At 38.3% G+C, this 22,447-nt stretch overlaps 1 protein-coding gene across 4 annotated transcripts in view; it reads right to left on the bottom strand.

The window, feature by feature from the left end:
• Positions 1-21,403, bottom strand: part of LOC150083375 (anoctamin-8-like) — a 423,636-nt gene extending 402,233 nt beyond the window's left edge. For 2 of the 4 annotated variants that reach the window (XM_090377999.1, XM_090377998.1), the window contains exon 1: positions 21,208-21,403. In XM_090377999.1, the coding sequence (XP_090234125.1) occupies positions 21,208-21,301 (94 nt within the window). In that variant the 5' untranslated portion in view covers positions 21,302-21,403. Of the gene's footprint in view, positions 1-20,418; positions 20,505-21,207 lie in introns of all 4 variants that reach the window. The other 2 variants (XM_090378000.1, XM_090378001.1) reach the window with 2 other exon arrangements.
• Between the last annotated feature and the right edge of the window lie 1,044 nt (positions 21,404-22,447).

The following is a 22,447-nucleotide window of genomic DNA, read 5'->3' on the forward strand; positions in this document are numbered from 1 at the left end:
AGCATGCTGAATTCTGATAGGATCCTTCCACTTGTTCAGATTACGAACCTAAGGGTGCATAAATTCAAATTAAGAAAAAACAGATGTAGAATAGATGTGCAGAAATTTGCCTTTAGCCAGCGGGTGGTTAATTGCTGGAACAAACTTCCATCTGTCGTTGTGGAAGTTGATAGGTTGAATAAATTTAAGGAGGAACTGAACAGGCATTTGGAGGGAATGGTGTAATTTTTTTTTTTTTTTTTTGGCTAATGCTGCATAAGCTCATACACTTGCTTTCTTGCATCACATGCCACTACTACTACTATTACTACTACATTCATCAGACAGTACTAGTACTGGATAAAGAAATGGAGAGATGTTTTACATTGACCCTGATGAGCCAGAAATAAGATGTAATCTTATTTCTGGCTCATCAGAATCTTCTTTTTCATGGACACGATGAATCCATATTTTCTACAAAGGAAATTTTAGAGTTGCTATCAAATTATGACCCTTTTTGAAAGAACATATTTTAAGAATTGAATGTTCATCTGATAAAAAAAAGAACCTTCACATTTATCCGGAGAAATTCAAAATGAGTTTATTAACATTTTAGGAAATTATGTGAGAGAAAAAAATAGTAGCCGATAATATAAAACAAGCTAAATATTTTGGAATTCTATTTGACCGTACACCAGAAGTATCCTGCACTGACCAAATGTGTGCCAAGTAATTAGATATTTTCACATTGTAGGTGACAAGGTTGAAGTGAAGGAGTCATTTCAGGCTTCTCCCCATTGTTGAAAAGACAGCTGCAGAACTCACAAAAGAAATTTTAAATAATTCAGAAAAGGATGGACTGGATATAAATCTGTGCCATGGTCAAGGCTACGACAATGCGGCGACCATGGCAAGAATTCATGGTGGGGGTCCGATCTAAAATCAAGGAAATTAATCCCAAAGCACTGTTTACGTCCTGTGTAGACCACTCATTAAATTTATGAGGAGTGCATTCATTTGCAAGCGTTTCGTTATGTGTAACCTTCTTTGGAATGTTGGAAAACCTTTATCCTTTCTTTTCAGTCTCTCCATACCATTGGGAAATAATGAGAAAACGAACAGGAATGACAGTCAAAAGACATATCCACAGAAGGTAGAGACAGATATTATGAATCTGTAAATATGGTCAAAATTAATTTTGAAAAAATAACTTCCGCTCTACAAACATTGTGCGAACCTCAAGAGAATATAGATACCAGATAGACTGCTGAAATTTTATTATCATCCATATGTGATTTTTCATTCTGGCACAAAATTCTACACAAAAATATTACAAAGTCAGAATAAGCCTAGAAAAATGCATTGTGAAGTTACACACCTTAAAGTTATTAATGAAGAGAAAAATAAAACTGTAGAAAGGTCTCTTCAATTCTCAAATATGTACAACTTGTATTAGAAATTGATTGACTAAGACGTCACTTACAAGTTGAAAATAACTGTTGAGGAAGCAAAACAGTGGACAGCTTTGCAGTTTGTAGAGTTTATTATAAAGTGAGATTTTTCGGAATCTCTACTAAATTTATTATTATGTTTAAGGTTCTTTTTAATAGTATGTGTATCTATAACTTCTTGTGAAGAAGCTTTTCCAAATTAAAATTAATTAAACATTACTTCCGCTCATCAATGGGTCAGACTAGATTATCAAATCTAGCTATATTATCTACTGAAAATGAATAAGCCAGTAAAATTAATTTGGATGAGGCTATCGAGCAATTTGCCGAAATGAAGACAAGCAAATGGAAACTATAAATCTCGTCTGTTATTGATTTTCACAGTTTGTATCTCTTTTTGTTATTACAGTAAACCCTCGTTAATCCAGTTTAAGCGATAATCCAGATTAGTGAAGCAAAAAGTAGCCCTAAAAGACAAAAAACTTAGAACACAAATAAATGTAAAGTTTAATGATATAGGTAGCGCTGATGAAAATAAATTAAAAAAATATCACTGTAGAGCCTTTATTTAAAAACTATAAAAAGACTACATTTATCCACCAATAGATGGATAAATGTATTATCTTTTGTCTTTTTACATTTATCAGGTGGTGTTGGCGTCACATGCCAATGCCACTTGAATGTCTGCGATTACCACTTAAATACCACAGCTTCTTCCAGCAACTCTTTTGGCTTTTTTAATGTCTGTCTATTTGATGCACTGCTTTTATTACTCTTCACATTGAATTTTAAAGCAAAATGCTTTTATAGATTCTTTTTGTTTTTTAATATCTGACACAGCCTGTTGGCCAATACCAAATTCGTCAGAATTTTTTTTTCCAGGAACACCATTTTCAAGTTGTTCTATCACTTTGAGCTTGTTACTGATAGTTAAAGTAGTGTGTTTTCTTTTTATTCCAATTTTTAATTCTTTAGAACCCATAATTATATAAAATATATTGACATATGTATATATGTCCGAGATGGACATATATATGTCTGAGTCAACAGTGATACCGAACAACACACAACACAATATATGTTCTGTCTCTCTCTGTGCAGTCAATCAGCGTGCAGGCAGTGACTCATCTGCCTTCCTAAATTCCGTGTATCTTTGGTGGCATACGCTTTGGTACTCAACCGTGAACAGAATTTTTCACATTTCAATACGAATTATCTGACATCCAAATTAATTGTAACTGGATTGGCGAGGGTTTACTGTATATTAATTACTATGTAAATACACTATACTTCACTGAATTTTTAACGTTCCTTAGTTTTCTGTGATTTCTTGAAATCAAGTTTGAAGACTTTTTTTCAAGTTGATAACATTATTTAACGGGGGACACCAGCAGGACCTGCCCCAGGTGCAAAAAATCATAGCTATGCCCATTGACAGATCCAGAAAAAAATGACAGGAGGGGACATCATTTTGTGCCTTGTTTGTGCACAAACAAGGCACAAAATAATGCACAGAACAAAACAAATATGACACTCAAACATGATGTGACTGGCAGACACAGGCACACAGCTAAAGTCTGAATTACTTTAAAGTAAACATTACGCACGACCAAATTGTGTGACGCTTCGAACTAGAATGGCGATCACATCAGCATCACTATTGCCAACTGTAGTCAGTTGAAAATAGCTTGTTTGTTATTTGGTTTTTAGGAGCATTAGCAACTAAGGCCATATTGCTCTGGGAATATGTGATGGTCATTCCCTGACCTTTCCGCATCCTCCGTATTTGGTGGTCAAGGGCTCGAATCCCAGTCTAATCAAGAAGTGTGTGCTACACACTACTGCTCCTACCCACCTGGCTACGGAGGCGCCATTTTTGAAAATAGCTGAGCCACAATGCAAAAATAGATAAAATCCTATGTTAACAATGAAAAAAAAATTTTTGTGTAGCTAAAGGGAATTTAAACAACTGGTGTATATGCTCTGAAAAATTATGGGGGGCATGTGCCCCAGTGTCCCTACCGTGAATCCGCCGATGGTAGATGGTTCTATGCCTAACTTCTCCACCACTACTAGTTCCCCAAGGTTCAGTTCTTCCTCTCACTCTTTTCTTTCTTGTATATTAATGACTTTCTTCCACTGTTCTATCTACAATTCTATCTACATACAGTTTTGCTGTAACAGCAGTGCAGTGGCGTAGCTACCATGTAGGCAGGCAAGGCAATTGCCTCCGGGCCTGGACCCTTTAGAGGCCCTGCACCTTTGGTTGTCTCCTGTTTTTGCAGTTTTCATTAATTAAGTAGGGGCCCGAACTTGTTCTTTGCCTCCAGGCCCGAAAAAGAGTAGTATGCTACTGTGTAACAGTACATTGTTTTTTTACTTTCCAGTTTGAGAAACTTTGCCTTGCCCAAAATGCTTCAACTTCTCAAATATACACCACCATGTAATTCTCCAATGTGGCAAAGATAATTCAGTTCATTTCAATCCTAAAACTCAGTAATGTCTTATAACTCACAAAAAAGAGTCTACTCCTTTGATTATCTTTGATGATACTCAGATTTCTAGACAAATCACATATAGCTATTAGGAATTACCCTGACTTATAATCTCTCTTGGCATAAACATATCGCAAATATTTCTTCTTCTTCTGCATCTAAAAAACTGAGTTTTCTATTTAGCACTCAGCATTACTTTTCTTCCAAACAGCTGTTCATTCTACAAATCACAAATCCACCCTATCACAGAATATTGTTCCCACACACATCTGGGGCGATGCCCCCCAAACCTCTCTCAGGCTTACATTCAAAAGAGGGCAGTTAGGTTAATTCATGACCCATCTCTAACAAAGTCTCTTCACTCTGCATCTCATTGATGTTCCATTTCTGCTGCATGCCTTTTCTATGGATACTCCCATTGGCACTATTCTCTATTGGTAATTGTAATTCCTCCACCTGCTTCCAAGCCAGTACACATATGTGCCACAGCCAGTTAGTATCCGTTTACTGTCCAACTTCAAACCTCCCTGGCCTGCAAGAAATGCAGTGCTGCACTGCAATTGAAAAATACTAGTAAGTTGGAGTGCCAGAGGAGTGCACACCAGTAAGAAAGAGTCGAACAAATAAGATGAATGCCAGAAGAATGAATGAGAGCATGCATGTGAGTGTGACAGAATAAAATACATACATGTCCAATTTTAGTATTTAATTAACTTACTCTGGTTCTATACCCCTTCAAGTTGCTTCAATTTATTATCATCATTATTAGCTATATGGTGCAAGGAAGCCTGAGGCTTATGCTGCACCAGCCAAAACAAAAATTCCCAAGTTACCCTGAGAGAGAGAGAGAGAAGTAGAAGGGAATCACCAAGAAAGAGAAGAATGATGAAATCCAGCTCAGGACCCTGGGTGTGCCAAGCCCATACTCACCAGATGTGAGCCCCTGGGGTTAACTTTTAATTATTAGTTATCTAGCACATTAAGGTACACCACACACCAACGCACTCCCCCCTGGTGTGAGAAAGAAGGGTAAATGAGAGGCCCCTGCCTAGCCAAGCTGATACCATACTGTAGCTATTTAGCTGGTATGGTGGGGGGGATGAAGACACTGGGTCAGCAGGACTTATCCCTGACGAGTATGGGAATGAGTAGCAAACAGGCACTCCAACATAGGAATCCCTTTCCCTATGAACTTTCTCTCCTACCACCTGGGTTGGTTGTTTCTCACTCCACCATCCCCTTTCCCCAACCTGGGTGACCCCCCCCCCCAACTGTTCACATGGTGGGTAACTCTATCAGCAGTCAAATCCAATCCCAGGAAATGATGAGCATCCAGTCCCAGAGGCCCTACATTGTCCCCCCTTTCAACTAGGTGGGTGCCTACACTACTGCCATCCTCCTTTTCTCTTCCACTTTAACCCGCTTCCGCTACTACCTTCAATTTTCACCTTTTTTTTTTTTGTTTTACTGGGCTTGGCTACCACAGTAGTTTTTGTGTGAAAACACAGGCCCCTAGACTAAGAAAAACAACACAACCCCACAATACTGCACAAACACTTACTAACCAAAATAGAAAGGGTGCAAGAATATTTGCTGATGCTATCGAGGCAGTGTTAGGTGGGTCGGAAAACTGCTAGCGTCTGGAGATATAAAGACTAATAGATTAACAGTAGCTGCTGGCAGAGGTTCTTGCACTGCTTCTATTGGAATGAGCAGAAGCCTCGAAAACAAGATGCAGGGTATTTCAGGGACTGCTGGGAGTCATTGCAGTACAAGTAAACACATGGGTTGTTAGGGTAGCTAAGAATAGGAACAGGTGCATGTGTACTTGCATATACACCAATGCTAGGAGTTTGGTAAATAAATTTGATGAATTTGAGGTGTTGGCCAAAACATCAAAGGCAGATATTGTTGGGATATCAGAGACATGGTGTCACACAGATATAAAGAATGCAGAACTGGAATTTGGGGAGTGAAATGTGTACAGAAAGGGAGGAGGGGTTATGCTGTTAGTTAAGAAACACATAAAATCTAAGGAAGTGCATCCAATCGATGTTGGTGGACAATGCAATGCTGAGACTGTTTGGTGTGACATAAGCACTGGGAAAGGAAAAATGAGAGTAGGTGGATGTTATAGGCCAAATGAATCTGATGAGTATAATGAGCAATTGTGCAGAGAAATAGAGTGGGCCAGTAAATCAGAGTGTCTTATAATGGGGGATTTTAATTTCCCGGATACTGACTGGAATTTGTGAGTAGGTCACTTACACACTAGCAAGGCTTTTGTGGATTTATTGGATGATTGTTTTCTACATCAGCATGTTCAGGAGGCAACTAGAGAGAGAGTAATACTCTTGATCTGATTATCAGTAGTGATTCTCATGCATTAAGAATCTGCAGATAAAGGAACCACTAGTTGGCAGTGATCACAGTGTGCTGAAGTGAGATTTACTCAAGGTAACTACCATCAGGGTTAATGGGAAGGGTTTTTGCTTTCGTAAAGGCAACAACGGTGGTGTGAGATGGTATTTAAATTCTATATGGTGGGACCAACTGATGATGTTATCAACAAAAAATTCAAAATGGGAGGTATTTAAAGAATTAATCTTAGAAGCTACTAGGCTTTACATACCAAATAAGAAATATTGTTCAAGATTTAGGCCTAAATGGATGTCAGATGAACTAATGAGACATGTGGCAGAGAAGAAAAATGCATGGGATACATATAAATTAATGGGTGACATGGAAGCCTATGATATATATATAAGCTGGTCTGTAACCAAGTCACAAAAGAGATTAAGCAGGCAAAGGCAGATTATGAGAAATCTTTGGCAAAGGATGCAAAGAAAAACAGCAAAGAGTTCTTTACTTATGTAAACTCTAGAAGGAACAGGATGAATCAGATTGGTCCACTTGATATTGATGGGTCAAGTGTTGATGATCCTGCTCAGGTAGCTAACAAACTAAATGAGTATTCTGCATCTACATTCACACATGAGGAGTTATTCAGGAAAGGGAATGCCAGAGGTGAATTAATCTCTGGCAGTGAGCTAGATGATTTTGTAATAACTTAGAAGAAAATGGAGGAGAATTTGTTGAAGATAAACATAAAAAAGGCACCCGGGGTGGATGGGATCTATCCAGTTATATTAAAGGAGGCAGCAAAGGAAGTAAGCAAACCCTTCGCCATAATTATAAGAGCTTCCTTGGACTCAGGGGAGGTACCCATGGACTGGAGATCTGCAAATGTGACCCCAATTCACAAAGGATGACACAAGTAATTATAGACCTATTAGTTTAACTTCTATTCCAGGGAAATTAATGGAGGCACTGGTTAAAGAAGCACTGCAGGATCATCTATAAGAGACTTCAGTTATAGCTCAGACACAGCATGAATTTGTGAAGGGAAGCCATGTCTGACCAATTTGATTGGATACTATGATGTGGTCACAAAGGAATTGGATGCAGGTAATAACTTTGATAACGTATATTTGGATCTTAGAAAGGCTTTTGATACTGTTGCACATGGAAGACTGCTGAACAAATTGGAGCAGTGTGGCAAATTGTTGCTATGGATAAAGGGATGGTTGAGAGGGAGAAGACAGAGAGTGGTAATCAATGGACACTGCTCTTTGTGGACTAATGTTATTAGTAGAGTCCCCCAGGGTTTAGTGTTAGGTCCATTGTTGTTTTCTGTATTTTTAAATGATATTGATGATGGTATAACAGGCTTAATGTCCAAGTTTGCTGATGATACAAAGGTTAGCATGGTTGGTAAGGACACTAAAGACAGTATGCTGCTGCAACAGGATCTAGAAAAGTTTAGCAGATGGGCTGAGAGGTGGCAAATGAAGTTTAACATTCACAAATGTAAAGTACTACATATGGGAAGCAGTAACCCCAGAGTAACGTATCAACTCTGTGGTACTATACTAACAGTAGTAGAGAATGAAAAGGACCTGGGGCTAATTGTGCAGGTAGATATGAAGTTTTCTGAGCAGTGCAGACGGTCTGCAAGGGTAGCTCATGGTGTCTTATCAATGATATACAGGAATTTTTCTAGCAGGGATAAGGAGATGATTAACCCCTTGTATAAGGCAATGGTCAGGCCACACCTTGACTACTGTATACAGGTCTGGAGGTCTCATTTTAAGAAGGATGTAGAGTTGTTGGAACGAGTACAAAGAAGGGCAACGAGATTGGTGAGGAGAACAAAGGGGTGTAGTTACCAAGAAAGGCTTAAGTTCTGCAAATTGCAGCACCTGAAGAGTAGGCACCTGCAAGGTGATCTGATTGAAGTGTATAAGGCCTTGAATGAATTGAGCAAGCTGAATGCTGATGGGATTCTTCCTCTTTGCTCAGATTAAAGAGGAAGAATCCCATAGATTCAAATTGAGGAAAGACAGTTGTAGAATAGATGTGCAGAAATTTGACTTTAGCCATTGGGTGGTTGATTGCTGGAACGGACTTCCATCTTTTGTTGTTGAAGTTGATAGCCTAAATAAATTTAAAGTTGAACCGGACAGGCATTTGGAACGAATGGAAAAGTTAAATGGGATTGGTTTTTTTTTGGCTGATGCTGCATAAGCTTGCTTTCTTGCATCATATGCTTCTACTAATGCTAACTTTTGCAACTCTATTCTTATTTTGAGCTGATAACAGATGCCTGCTTCTTGGATCTTTGCGAACATACTTGCATCCATCTTTGAATCACTTACACCATTCAAACACACTGTTACAACTTAGCCTTTCATTCTCGTAAACAGTTTTTAACATTTTATATGTTTTCGTTGCAGATTTTATCCAGTTTAAAGCAAAATTTGATATTCAATCATCGCTCCATTGCAAAATCACAACACAGAACATTAATGCTACTAACAAAAATGGTTGTTACTTGAACCTATAGCCTATTTGACAATCTCTGTAACAATCAATATCTGTTTTGGGAAATTTGATCGACAACACACCCTCCCATTTATTTTCAAACATGTTGAACATGGCCACAACAGCACCAGTCGGGGAACTTTATTGACATACCTCGTACAGTCTGATGTGAAATTCTCTGAGCAGTAGTGAAAATAACAGAACAATTCACAGCATTCTGTCAATAATAAACAGGAACTCTGCCAGCAGAGACAAAGAGGGAATTATTCCATTGTATAAGGATAGTTAGGCCACATCCGGAATAGTACATACAGGTTTTGAATCCTCATTTCTGGAAGGATATAGATCTGTTGGAAAGGGTGTAGAAGAACAAGATTAGTTGGAGGAACAAAAGGATATTCTTACCTGGGATGATTGGAGTTCTGTAAATTACATTCTGTGGAAACTAGGCATCCACATGGTACATAACTGAAGTGTATAAAGCTATAAAAGTGTTAATTAACTAAATGCTGATGGCATATTGACTCTTTCTAAATTGAAACACAAAAGGAGCATAAATTTAAATTGGAAAAGAATGGTTGAAGATTAGATGTGTGGAAATTTGCTTTAACTCAAAAGATAGTCAACTGTTAGAATAATCTTCCACCTAGTGTTGTAAAGGTGGACAGTTTAAGGAAGGATAATTTTAAAGAAGGCTTGAACAAATTAGTGGTAAAATCAGAAAATAAGTTATTTTTTTTTTGTTGGTGCTGTATAAACTTTGCCTCCTTGCATCACATTATTATTATTAGCCAAATGGTGCAAGGAAGCTTATGCTTATGCTGCACCATCCAAAAAAAATTCCTTTACCCTGAGTGAGTGAGTGAGTGAGTGAGTGAGTGAGAGAGAGAGAGAGAGAGAGAGAGAGAGAGAGAGAGAGAATCGCCAAGAAAAGGAAGAATGATGATATCCAGCTCAGGACCCTGGGTGTTCCAAGCCCATACTCACCAGATGTGAGCCCCTGGGGCAAATACTAATTAGAGAACATAATGTATGACTGATTTTTTTAAACAAATTAAGGGAACTTACAAAAATGTAAACCAAATTAATTACATTATGTACAATTTAATGACCAAGATTTGAATAATTGACGGTTTACAAAAATTGTTGACTATTCAGATGCATACTGTAATGTGCCAACTCGTGACCCAACACGTACAGTGTTATACGTGAACATCACAGCCAGCTCTGTATAGATTTTGGTGTTTATGACTAAAATTTATATTAGGAAATGTCAGTTAATAAACACAAAAATCAACCTGGATTTATTTTGGACACATCTTAGTAACACTCTTAACGATTACCAAGTTTGTTAAACAGAAATAAGAATTAATATAAACATAATTAATGCATAAACAATAATATAAAAAGAAATAATTAACATCTAACTTTTCTTATGATATGACGATGAAAAGTGTATAGAGTAGACAACAATAATCAAGTAACACTACTTCAACAAGACGTATAAAATTCAGATAGAAAGACTGGAAAACAAGGCATAAAATTGACAAATGCATGTTACTGAATGAGAAGTAGCGATCTTACAATAATATACCACATGGATAAAAAATAAACTCGAAGTAATGATGATGAAAAGATTTAGGAATAATTATTACAGTTTGATAAGAAGTGTTCATGCAGTTCTGTCAATGATATACAAGAAAGTCTTGTCTGACAAATTTTATTGGCTACTATGATGTGGTTACAAAGGATCTGGATGCAAAAAATAATTCTGATATCATATACAGTAAAAGTCTGAAAATCTGGACTGCTCAGGGACTGGGTAGATCCTGATTTTTGATTTTCTGGATTCTCAGGCAGTACTTTTAAAATTCAAATTTAAGATGGAATAAAAAAGAGATGACTAGGTAAATTTTAACAGTTTATTCATTAGCAAATAAAGCATGCTTCATTTATCGAAACAAGCAGCTTTAAAGAAAAATAAGATCAGCACCTGACAAAGATGTAAACATAAAAATTTTCACCACAAAAAAAAAAAAGTGTGTAATGCTTGAAATTGTGTTTATAAATGAACAATATAAAAGAAAAATACAGTATATAAATGAAAGCAAAAGAAACATGTTTTATATAAATTAATTATTTGTTTTAGTTTGTTAACAAAACATTTTCATATAAAATAATAAGTTCAAAAAACAAACAAATATTTATTCGTTCTTTTCCACAATTTCTATTGCATCTGTTGCACCACTTATGGATAGAACACTTGCAGCTTCTACTCTATCTACTACACTGCTTGACGCTTCTATTGCTTTCTTTAAATACTTTCGTATATCATCTTGTTTACGACTTTGTAATTTCTTTGTGATAAAATTATTATGCATCATGTATGCATGCCATCCTGAAGACTGAAGCTATGGTTCTGTTCCATAAATTTAATAACTGTTTCGATGGACTTTTTCCAGTAGCCCAAGATATCTTTTCTTCAACTTCGTTGTTCTCTTCACCAGATTCTTCTGAATAATTCTCTTCTATCTTATCAGGAGTTATAATGCTTTGAATAATTTCTTGATCAGTGAAAGTCACTGCAACTTCAACATAATCTTCAATGTGTATCCACTCTTCTATGTCATCAGCATTAAGTTTGCATAGAGGGGTTGTCTTAATTTAACATAATTTACATAATCGTACATAATTTAACAGTTTCCATCAGTTCTTTCACTTCAGATGCCTTCAGCTTTATGTGAAATCCTTCAAAATCTTCGTTTCAATCAGATTGTAGATCTGCAAACATCACATTCAGCCATAACTTTCACCACGCTCTTGAAACAGTTACAGGCTTGACTGCATTCCATGCAGTCGCAAGTGAAAATGTTGCATCTTTGATTGTAAAACTGCATTGAAATTCTGAAGGGTTGACATTCTTATGCATCATTTTCGTCATAAAATCATTTTTATAGTGACATTTAAAGTTCCTAATGACTCCTTGATCCATGGGTTGAATTAATGGTGTTACGTTTGGCGGTAAGTAATATGCAAAAATATTTCCACAATCAGACACTAATTTTGATTCATGAGGATGGGCCCTACAGTTGTGGAGAAGTAGCAGGCACTTTGTATTTGCAGGCTTCCCCAATTTTCTCAGTTCTGAAGAACTTATGGAACAAAATCATGAATAAACCAATCGCAAAATATATCTTTCATTCTAGCATTCTCTTGGGCTTTATAGGACACAGGTAAGTGCACAATTCCTTTAAAGGCCCATGGCACTGAAATTTACCAATCACCAAAAGCTTAATTTTATGCTGACCTGAAGCATTAGCACACATAAGAACGGTTACTCTTTCCTTATTAAGCTTAAACCCTGTTGCATTTCGTTTTTGGTTTCCAGCCAAAGTTTTTGTGGGCAAACACTTCCAGTAAACTGCAGTTTCATCAGCATTATAAATTTGATCAGCTGTAAGGTCATAGTCAAATACAATTTTTTCATATGTTGCACTATATTCTGTTGCTGCTCGTGTATCAGCAGACTGTCTTTCTCCAGCAATATCTAATTGTCTAATACCATGACAAGTCTTGAAATTCCTAAGAAATCCATCACTAAATGTGCACTCTGATTCAATGTTTATATGCTCCTTAAAAGACCTTGCTTTGGCAATAAGCATCAGCCCAGAAATTGCCGTGCCTTCCATTCATTTTAGCAAAAACCATTCGTACAACACTTTATCGAGATTCTCTAATTTTGGCCGATGTAAACTTTTTCTCTCAGCAATTTTATTGTAAGGCTCAGACAAGGCTGTGAATTCTAGAATTTTATTCTTTGCCTTTTTTATATCATAAATTGCAGACTTTCCGATGTTGTATGTTTCCATTAAAACAGTATTGCTCGCACCACTTTCTGGTTTCTTAATTATTTCAAGTTTATCACTAAATTTCAGCGTGTTCTTTTTTCTCTTCACACCATGAAGTTTATCTAATTTAGGAGCCATTATAAATACATATGCTATATACGGTAAATGGAAAGAGTAGGACAAAAATTATAGCGTTGCCACGGTTTTTTTGATTGCTCATTTCAAAATGACGACTGCAAGCTCGCTTGTTCTCGCTGGGCATCTGTTGCACTCACACATGCTTGAGCGCGCACACACACACAAAAGTCCGCTAAATTTAAAAAGTTTGTAAGTTTTCAAAAAGTCTGGATTCTCGGATGGTCCAGATTTTTGGACTTTTACTGTACTTGGATTTCAGGAAAGCTTTTGACACTGTTGTGCATGGAAGACTACTGCACAAATTGGAGCAGTATAGTATTAAGGACAAGTTGCTACAGTGGATAAAAGGGTGGTTGAGTGGGAGAAGACAGAGTGATAATCAATGGATGCTGCTCTCTGTGGACCGTTACTAGTGGAGTCTCCCAAGGTTCAGTGTTAGACCCACTGTTGTTTTGTACATTTATCAATTGTATTGATTAAGGTATATCAGGTTTAATGTCCAAGTTTGCAGATTATATATGAAGGTTGGCAGGGTTCTTAATGACAGTAATGGTGGTTGTCCCATTGCAACAGGATCTAGAAAAGTTGGGCAGATGGGATGAGAAGTGGCAACTGAAGTTTAATATTGACAAATGCAAAGTACTGCATATGGGTAGAAGAAACCCCAGAGAAACATACCAACTGTGTGGTCCGACACTTAGGGTGGTAGAGAATGAAAAAGACCTGGGAGTAATTGTGCAGTCAGATATGATGTTTTCTGAGCAGTGCACACAGGCGGCCAGAGCAGGTCATGGGGATTTGCCAATGATATACAGCAATTTTGCTAGTAAGGAAAAGGAGGTTGTTGTTGTTATTTGGTTTTTAGGAGCATTAGCAACTAAGGCCATATTGCTCCAGGATATGCGGTGGTCATTCCTTGACCTTTCCGCATACTCCGTATTTGGTGGTGATGGGCTCGAACCCCGGTCTACAAAAGGAGGTAATTATCCCTTTATATAAGGCAATGGTCAGGCCATGCCTACAGGTCTGGAAGCCTCATTTTAAGAAGGATGTAGAGTTGCTTGAGCAAGTACAGAGAAGGGCAACAAGACTGGTGAGGGAAACAAAGGGGTCCTCTTACCAAGAAAGTTTAAGTTCTGCAAACAAATTGCAGCATCTCATCTGGAGACTAGGCACCTGCAAGGTGATCTGATTGAGGTGCATAAAGCCTTGAATGGGCTGAGCAGGCTTAATCCTGATGGGATTCATCCTCAGATTACAAACCTGAGGGGGCATAAATTCAAATTAAGGAAAGACAGAGGTGTAGAATAAATGTGCAGAAATTTGCCTTTAGGCAAATTTCCGCACATTTATTCTACAACTATAGGTCGCTGATTACTGGAACAAACTTCCATCTGTTATCGTGGAGGTTGATAGCTTAAATAAATTCAAGGAGGAACTGGACAAACTTTTACATGAAGTGGATGTGTGAAATGGTTTTGTTTGTTGTTTTTTTTTGTCTAATGCTACATAAGCTTGCTTCCTTGCATCATATGCCTCTACTACTACTACTTTTCCAGTGGAGCCAAAAATATAATTATTCCATTATATGAAGCAGTGGTTAGACCACATTTGAAATACTGCATCTGCAACCAGAAACCTATTGAAAAGACAAAAAATATACATATATATTAATTATACACAAAATGCCATTCCTACCATGATTTTATTCTGTAAGTAACGTTTGGATACCATGCACTTGTGCAGCATGACCTGAATAAAGTATTCTATTAGAATGAGCAGAAGCCTGAAAAACAAGATGCATGGTATTTCAGAGACTGCTGGGAGCCATTGTGGTACAAGTAAACACATGGGTTGTGTTAGGGTAGCTAAGAATAGAAACAGGTGCAGGTATACTTGCGTGTACACCAATGCTAGGAGTTTAGTAAATAAATTTGATGAATTTGAGGTATTGCTCAAAACATCGAAGACAGATATTGTTGGGATATCAGAGACGTGGTGTCACACAGATATAAGGGATGCGGAACTGCAATTTGGGGAGTACAACGTCTACAGAAAGGATAGACAGGATAGGAAGGGGGGAGGTGTTATGCTATTAGTTAAGAAACACATAAAAACCAAGGAAGTGAAGCCAGTCGACATCGCTGGACAGTGCAGTGTGGAGTCGGTTTGGTGTGACATAAACATTGGGAGATCAAAATTGAGAGTAGGAGTGTGCTATAGGCCTAATGACTCTGATGAGTATAATAAGGAACTGTACAGGGAAATAGAGTGGGCCAGTAAATCAGAGTGTCTTATAATGGGAGATTTTAATTTCCCAGATATTGACTGGATTTTGGGGGCTGGTTACTCACACACTAGCAGGGCTTTTGTGGATTTATTGGATGATTGTTTTCTACATCAGCATGTTCGGGAGGCAACTAGAGGGAGTAATACTCTTGATTTGATTATCAGCAGTGATTCTTCATGCATTAAGAATCTGCAGATAAATGAACCACTAGGTGGCAGTGATCACAGTGTGCTGAAGTGGGATTTACTCAAAGAGGTAACTACCATTAGGGGTAAAGAGAAGGGTTATTGCTTCCGTAAAGGCGACTACGATGGACTGAGACAGTATTTAAATTCTATACAGTGGGACCAACTGATGATGTTACCAACAGCAAATTCAAAATGGGAAGCATTCAAAGAACTTATCTTGGAAGCTACTACGCTTTACATACCAACTATGAAATATTGTTCAAGGTTTAGGCCAAAATGGATGTCAGATGAACTAATGAGGCATATGGCAGAGAAGAAAAATGCATGGGATACATACAAATTAACACATGACACAGAAGCCTATGATAGATACAAGTTGATATGCAACCAAGTTACGAAGGAGGTTAGGCAGGCGAAGGCAGATTAAGAGAAATCCTTGGCAAGGGATGCAAAGAAAAACAGCAAAGAGTTCTTTACTTATGTAAACTCTAGAAGGAAGGGGATGAATCAGATTGGTCCACTTGATATTGATGGGTCAAGTGTTGATGATCCTGCTCAGGTAGCTAACAAACTAAATGAATATTTTGCATCGACATTCACACATGAGGAGTTATTCAGTGAGGGGAATGCCAGAGGTGTATTCAACTCTAGCAGTAAGCTTCAGAATCTTGAAATAACTGGGAGTAAAGTGGAGGAGAAACTGTTGAAGATAAACACAAGAAAGGCACCCGGGGTGGATGGGATCTATCCAGTTATATTAAAGGAGGCAGCAAAGGAAGTAAGCAAACCCTTAGCCATAATTATGAGAGCTTCCTTGGACTCAGGGGAGGTACCCATAGACTGGAAATGTGCAAATGTGACCCCAATTCACAAAGGAGGATCAAAGGCTGACACAAGTAATTATAGACCTGTGAGCTTAACTTCTGTTCCAGGAAAATTAATGGAGGCACTGGTTAAAGAAGCACTGCAGGATCATTTAGACAAGACTTCAGTTATAGCTCAGACACAGCATGGTTTTGTTAAGGGGAAGTCTTGCCTGACCAACTTGATTGGATACTATGATGCAGTCACAAAAGAACTGGATGCAGGGAATAACTTTGATATTATATACTTGGATCTTAGAAAGGCTTTTGATACTGTTGCACATGGAAGACTGCTACACAAATTGGAGCAGTGTGACATTGGAGGCAAATTGCTGCTATGGATGAAGGGGTGGTTGAGGGGGAGAAGACAGAGAGTGGTAATCAATGGACACTGCTCATCGTAGACTGATGTTATTAGTGGAGTCCCTCAGGGCTCAGTGTTGGGTCCATTATTGTTTTCTGTATTTATAAATGATATTGATGATGGTATATCGGGCTTAATGTCCAAGTTTGCAGACGATACAAAGGTTGGCAGGGTTGTCAAGGACACTACTGACACTATGCTGCTGCAACAGGATCTGGAAAGGTTGAGCAGATGGGCTGAGAGGTGGCAAATGAAGTTTAACATTGACAAATGTAAAGTACTACACATGGGAAACAGCAACCCCAGAGCAACGTAACAACTCTGTGGTACAACACTGACAGTGGTAGAGAATGAAAGGGACTTGGGGGTGGTTGTGCAGGCAGATATGAAGTTCTCTGAGCGGTGCAGACGGGCTGCAAGAGTAGCTCATGGAGTATTGTCAATGATATACAGGAATTTTTCCAGCAGGGATAAGGAGGTGATTATTCCATTGTATAAGGCGATGGTCAGGCCACACCTAGAGTACTGTATACAGGTCTGGAGGCCTCATTTCAAGAAAGATGTAGAGCTGCTGGAACGAGTACAGAGAAGGGCAACAAGATTAGTGAATGGAACAAAGGGGTGCTCTTACGAAGAAAGGCTTAAGTTTTGCAAATTACAGTGTCTGGAGACTAGGCACCAGCGAGGTGATCTGATAGAGGTGTATAAAGCCTTGAATGGTTTAAGCATGCTCAATGCTGATGGGATTCTTCCTCTAGCTCAGAAAAATCACCTGAGAGGGCATAAATTCAAATTGAGGAAAGACGGATGTAGGATAGACGTGCGGAAATTTGCCTTTAGCCAGCGGGTGGTTGGTTGGTGGAACAGACTTCCATCCCTTGTGGTGGAGGTTGATAGCCTAAATAAGTTTAAGGCTCAGCTGGACAGGTATTTTGAACGAACAGAGGGGTGAAGTGGAAGTGGTTTTTTTTTTTTTTTTTTGGCTGATGCTGCATAAGCTTGCTTTCTTGCATCAAATGCCTCTACTAATGCTAACACAAGATTGTTTTTTTTTTTTTTTTTTTAATAAAAGTGAATCCTCTCATATACAGTGGAAAAAATAAGAGTTACAGGTAGGTATGCACTAACATGGTGTTGAGCTACACTTTGCTTTTAAAACAGCTTGTATATGGATTTTTAAAATAGCTTGTTTTTGAATCTATCCTATGTTTTTTTTTTTTTTTTTTTTTTTTTTATGAGAACCCCAAACACGAAAGGTATCAAAACCTATAGTACTTAGTACCGTGCATGGGTTGAAGGAGAAGTATGGGGGGGAGGACGATGCCGGAAACTTTGCTCTAGAGACTAAACATGGGTTTCACCACTTCAAGCGTGGAATAGATTCAAATAAATTTGAACAGTCTTAAGAAGAATATGTGGCCTTTATTCATCGAAAAATATTTCAAGCTTCCTAGGTGAAGAAGGTGGAGAAAATCTGCATCTAACTCATCAGTTTCATTCTCCTCAAAACAAGATTGGACCCAACTGGCTGTGTGCACTGGAACATTATCACCTTGAAACATTAGCATTAGTAGAGGCATTTGACGAAAGAAAGCAAGCTTATGCAGCATCAGCCAAAAAACAAAAATAAATAAATAAATAAAAAATAACCACTCCACTTCACCCCTCTGTTCGATCAAAATACCTGTCCAGCTGAGCCTTAAACTTATTTAGGCTATCAACTTCCACGACAAGGGATGGAAGTCTGTTCCACCAACCAACTACCCGCTGGCTAAAGTCAAATTTCCTCACGTCTATCCTACATCCGTCTTCCCTCAATTTGAATTTATGCCATCTCAGGTGATTATTCTGGGCAAGAGGAAGAATCCCATCAGCATTGAGCTTGCTCAAACCATTCAAGGCTTTATACACCTCTATCAGATCACCTCACTGGTGCCTAGTCTCCAGACACTAATTTGCAAAACTTAAGCCTTTCTTCGTAAGAGTACCCCTTTGTTCCATTCACTAATCTTGTTCCCTTTCTCTGTACTCGTTCCAGCATCTCTACATCCCTCTTGAAATGAGGCCTCCAGACCTGTATACAGTACTCTAGGTGTGGCCTGACCATTGCCTTATACAAGGGAATAATCACCTCCTTATCCCTGCTAGAAAAATTCCTATATATCATCGACAATACACCAAGAGCTACTCTTGCAGCCTGTCTGCACTGCTCAGAAAACTTCATATCTGCCTGCACAACCACCCCCAGGTCCCTTTCATTCTCTACCACTGTCAGTGTAGTACCAGAGTTGATACGTTGCTCTGGGGTTGCTGTTTCCCATATGTAGTACTTTACATTTGTCAATGTTAAACTTCATTTGTCACCTCTCGGCCCATCTGCTCAACCTTTCCAGATCCTGTTGCAGTAGCATAGTGTCAGTAGTGCCCTTGACAACCCTGTCAACCTTCCTATCGTCTGCAAACTTGGACATTAAGCTTGATATACCATCATCAATATCATTTATAAATACAGAAAACAATAATGGATCCAATACTGAACCCTGAGGGACTCCACTAATAACATTAGTCCACAATGAGCAGTGTCCATTGATTACCACTCTCTGTCTTCTCCCCCTCAACCACCCCTTTATCCATAGCAGCAATTTGCCTCCAATGCCACACTGCTCCAATTTGTGCAGCAGTCTTCCATGTGCAACAGTATCAAAAGCCTTTCTAAGATCCAAGTATATAATATCAAAGTTATTCCCTGCATCCAGTTCTTTTGTGACTGCATCATAGTATCCAATCAAATTGGTCAGACAAGACTTCCCCTTAACAAACCCATGCTGTGTCTGAGCTATAACTGAAGTCTTGTCTAGATGATCCTGCAGTGCTTCTTTAACCAGTGGCTCCATTAATTTTCCGGGAACAGAAGTTAAACTAACAGGTCTATAATTACTTGTGTCGCCCTTTGATCCTCCTTTGTGAATTGGGGTCACATTTGCACATCTCCAGTCCATGGGTACTTCCCCTGAGTCTAAGGAAGCTCTCATAATTATGGCTAAGGGTTTGCTTACTTCCTTTGCTGCCTCCTTTAATATAACTGGATAGTTATATTAACATGGTGTTTATAGGAAACAATGTTTGTACCACAGGATGAACCTGGTTACTCAAAATATCAAGGTAATCTGCAGCAATAATTTGCCCATTTAGGGTGACAACAGGGCCTAAAGAATACTGAGACACTGCTGTCTAAACCATTGTTGATCGTCCTGCATGTTTGACAGTTGGCATAAGACAGTCAGGATAATCTGCTTCTTTGCATTTGACAAATGTAAACTCCCCTGATGTTGGAAAAAGTGTGAATGATTCAGCTGAAAATATGAAATTTCTAATCATCAAGTGTTCAGTTTTTGTGTTCTTTACACCACTCTGTCCTCTTTCTAGCATCACCATCAGTAACGAGTAGCTTGGCAATAGTGGCTCTGTCACAAATTTCAGCTTTATGAAGTTCTTGTCAAACTGTTTTGGTAGAAACTGGTTTGCTGAGACTCATATTAAGTTCTGCAGTTATTTTTAAAGCAGCAATTTTATGTTTTTAAGCTATAATCCTTTTCAGTGTCTGATCTCTTTCAGTTACCTTCAATTTTCTGCAACATACACACATTACTTTCCATACAGTTGATCTGGATACATTAAAAAAAATCTTCATCCTGTAAGATTTTGTTTTTCCATACTTGGTGAATGCAGGCATTACTTTTGATAGTTTCTCTGGATACATTAAAAATAAAAAAGAAACAGTAGTCTTCACCCATGCCCCTGCCAATTATTACTTGGCAAATGCAGACATCACTTTTGATACAGTTGCTTTGGATACATTAAACAAATTAGTAGCTTTAGTTACTAATAACCCTGCTAAACATGCAATAAAAATATGACCTCTTTGGAATTCAGACAGGTTGGCCATTTTCTTCATGTACCTTTTTATATCACCTCTAAACCCCATCTTTTCTTCTCGGTATTTTCTGCAAGAAACAAAAAAAAATTATCACTTCATATTCAGAAATAAGTCATATAGCCATCACAAAAACAACCACTTTCATATCAGGCATTTCCATTATTTTATTCACTCCCTGTATCTTTCATCACCAGTATTCTCTAAATAATGATATAATATTTTCTGTTTTCATTCCTATTCATTGGTTTAAACAACTATCTGTTTGTCTTTGTCATCTGAATGCCTCATGAGCAAATATTCTTCTTTTTTTTTCTATATTATTATTATCAGCTGAAGTGTGAAGGCAAGTGAAGATGATATATAACTTGCATTTTCTCTACCCCCACCCCTATAGCAAACTAATAAACCCTCGAGTGTGCCTTTAAGTACTTGTTTCCTCCGTGAACAAATAAAACGTACAAATATTTCACGTTTCAATATAGACAAAAACATGGATATTAAAAAAAAAAATCGCTGACTGCAGATTAAAATACTCGTTATGGCTTATAAAATGCTTTAAGGTTTTCACGTTTGCTTGTTACAAGGTTTACATAGTACCGTTATTACAGAATTTTTGTATATTTACAGATATCTCATTTTAAAAACTGGCAGGTCATTAATTAAATAACGTTCATTATACTCTGAACTATTAACAAATAATATGAACTTTCACTCTGTGTGGGTGCGTGTAAGCATAGAGGCAAAAACAACTGTTGTCAAGTGTAACATACCGAAAGAGAGTGATAGTCTACCGCTTCTTTTGCGGTTACGGGTGCTGCTATCTTCCTTTCGATTTTGCACTTCTATTCTACTCGTCACTCTCATATCGACCCTTACGAAGTCATCTAAAAATGATGAAATAATAATTAAACAATAAATCAAGTAGCTATAATCGTCATCACATAACACACACACTTCTCATACATTTCCAAGCATCACTGCGAGAGCTAAAACAAATCTCAACAGCTGTAACAGAGCGCTACCGAAATGCCACCAGCGTCAAAATTACTTTACTTGTGAATACAACGTCGTTAAAAACAAAATCGAAGACTTGAAGATTACAGTGATGGGAAACTGGGAAAGATATATACGTGATTACATACACTGTGCTGACACTTTATTAGGTACACCCCTGCTGTGCACACAAATGGTTTGTCCCACAGGAGTTCACATCTGGTGAGTATGGACTTGGCATACCCAGGGTTCTGAGCTGGATATCATCATTCTTCTCTTTCTCGGTGATTCCCTTCTACATTTAACTCTCTCTCTCTCTCAGGGTGACTAGGGAATTTTTTTTTTTTTAGGCTGGTGCAGCATAAGCCTCCAGCTTCCTTGCACCATATAGCTAATAATAATAATAATAGGTTGCAAGTCACATGACCACAGTTCTGAATACAAATACCTTCCTCGTATCAGTTAAGAGTACAAACTGAAGCAAGAATGGGGAAAATGAGTGATCTAACAGACTTCGAACGTGGCATGGTTGCAGGTGCAAGACGCGTGGACAAAGCATCTCTGAAACGACAGTTCTCCTGAACTTTTCACGCACCACAGTTTCAAGGGTGTATCGAGAATAGTGCAACAAACAGAAAACATCCTCTCAACGGCATTCCTGCGGAAGAAATTCGCTTGTTGATGAGAGAGGTCAGAGGAGGTTGGCTAGAATTGTGCAAGCGAACACGCGGATTACAATGTCGCACATCACGTCAGAATACAACCTTGGTGCGCAGAACAGAATATCGCATCGGACCACTAGTCGCACTTTGTCGTGATTGGGCTACAACAGCCGACGGTCACATCGCGCACCTTTATCAATGAAGAACAAGAGAGCACGCCTCCTGTGAGCACAGCAACACCAGCACTGGACCATCGAGGTTGGAAAACAGTTGCTTAGTCTGACGAGTCGAAGTTCCTGGTGCACCATGTTGATGGAAGGCTGAGAATTTGGTGAAAACAACATGAATCCATGGA

The sequence above is a fragment of the Mastigoproctus giganteus genome, chromosome 7 (genome assembly GCF_048544385.1).
Source record: "Mastigoproctus giganteus isolate SK-2022 chromosome 7, ASM4854438v1, whole genome shotgun sequence".
NCBI lineage: Eukaryota > Metazoa > Arthropoda > Arachnida > Uropygi > Thelyphonidae > Mastigoproctus > Mastigoproctus giganteus.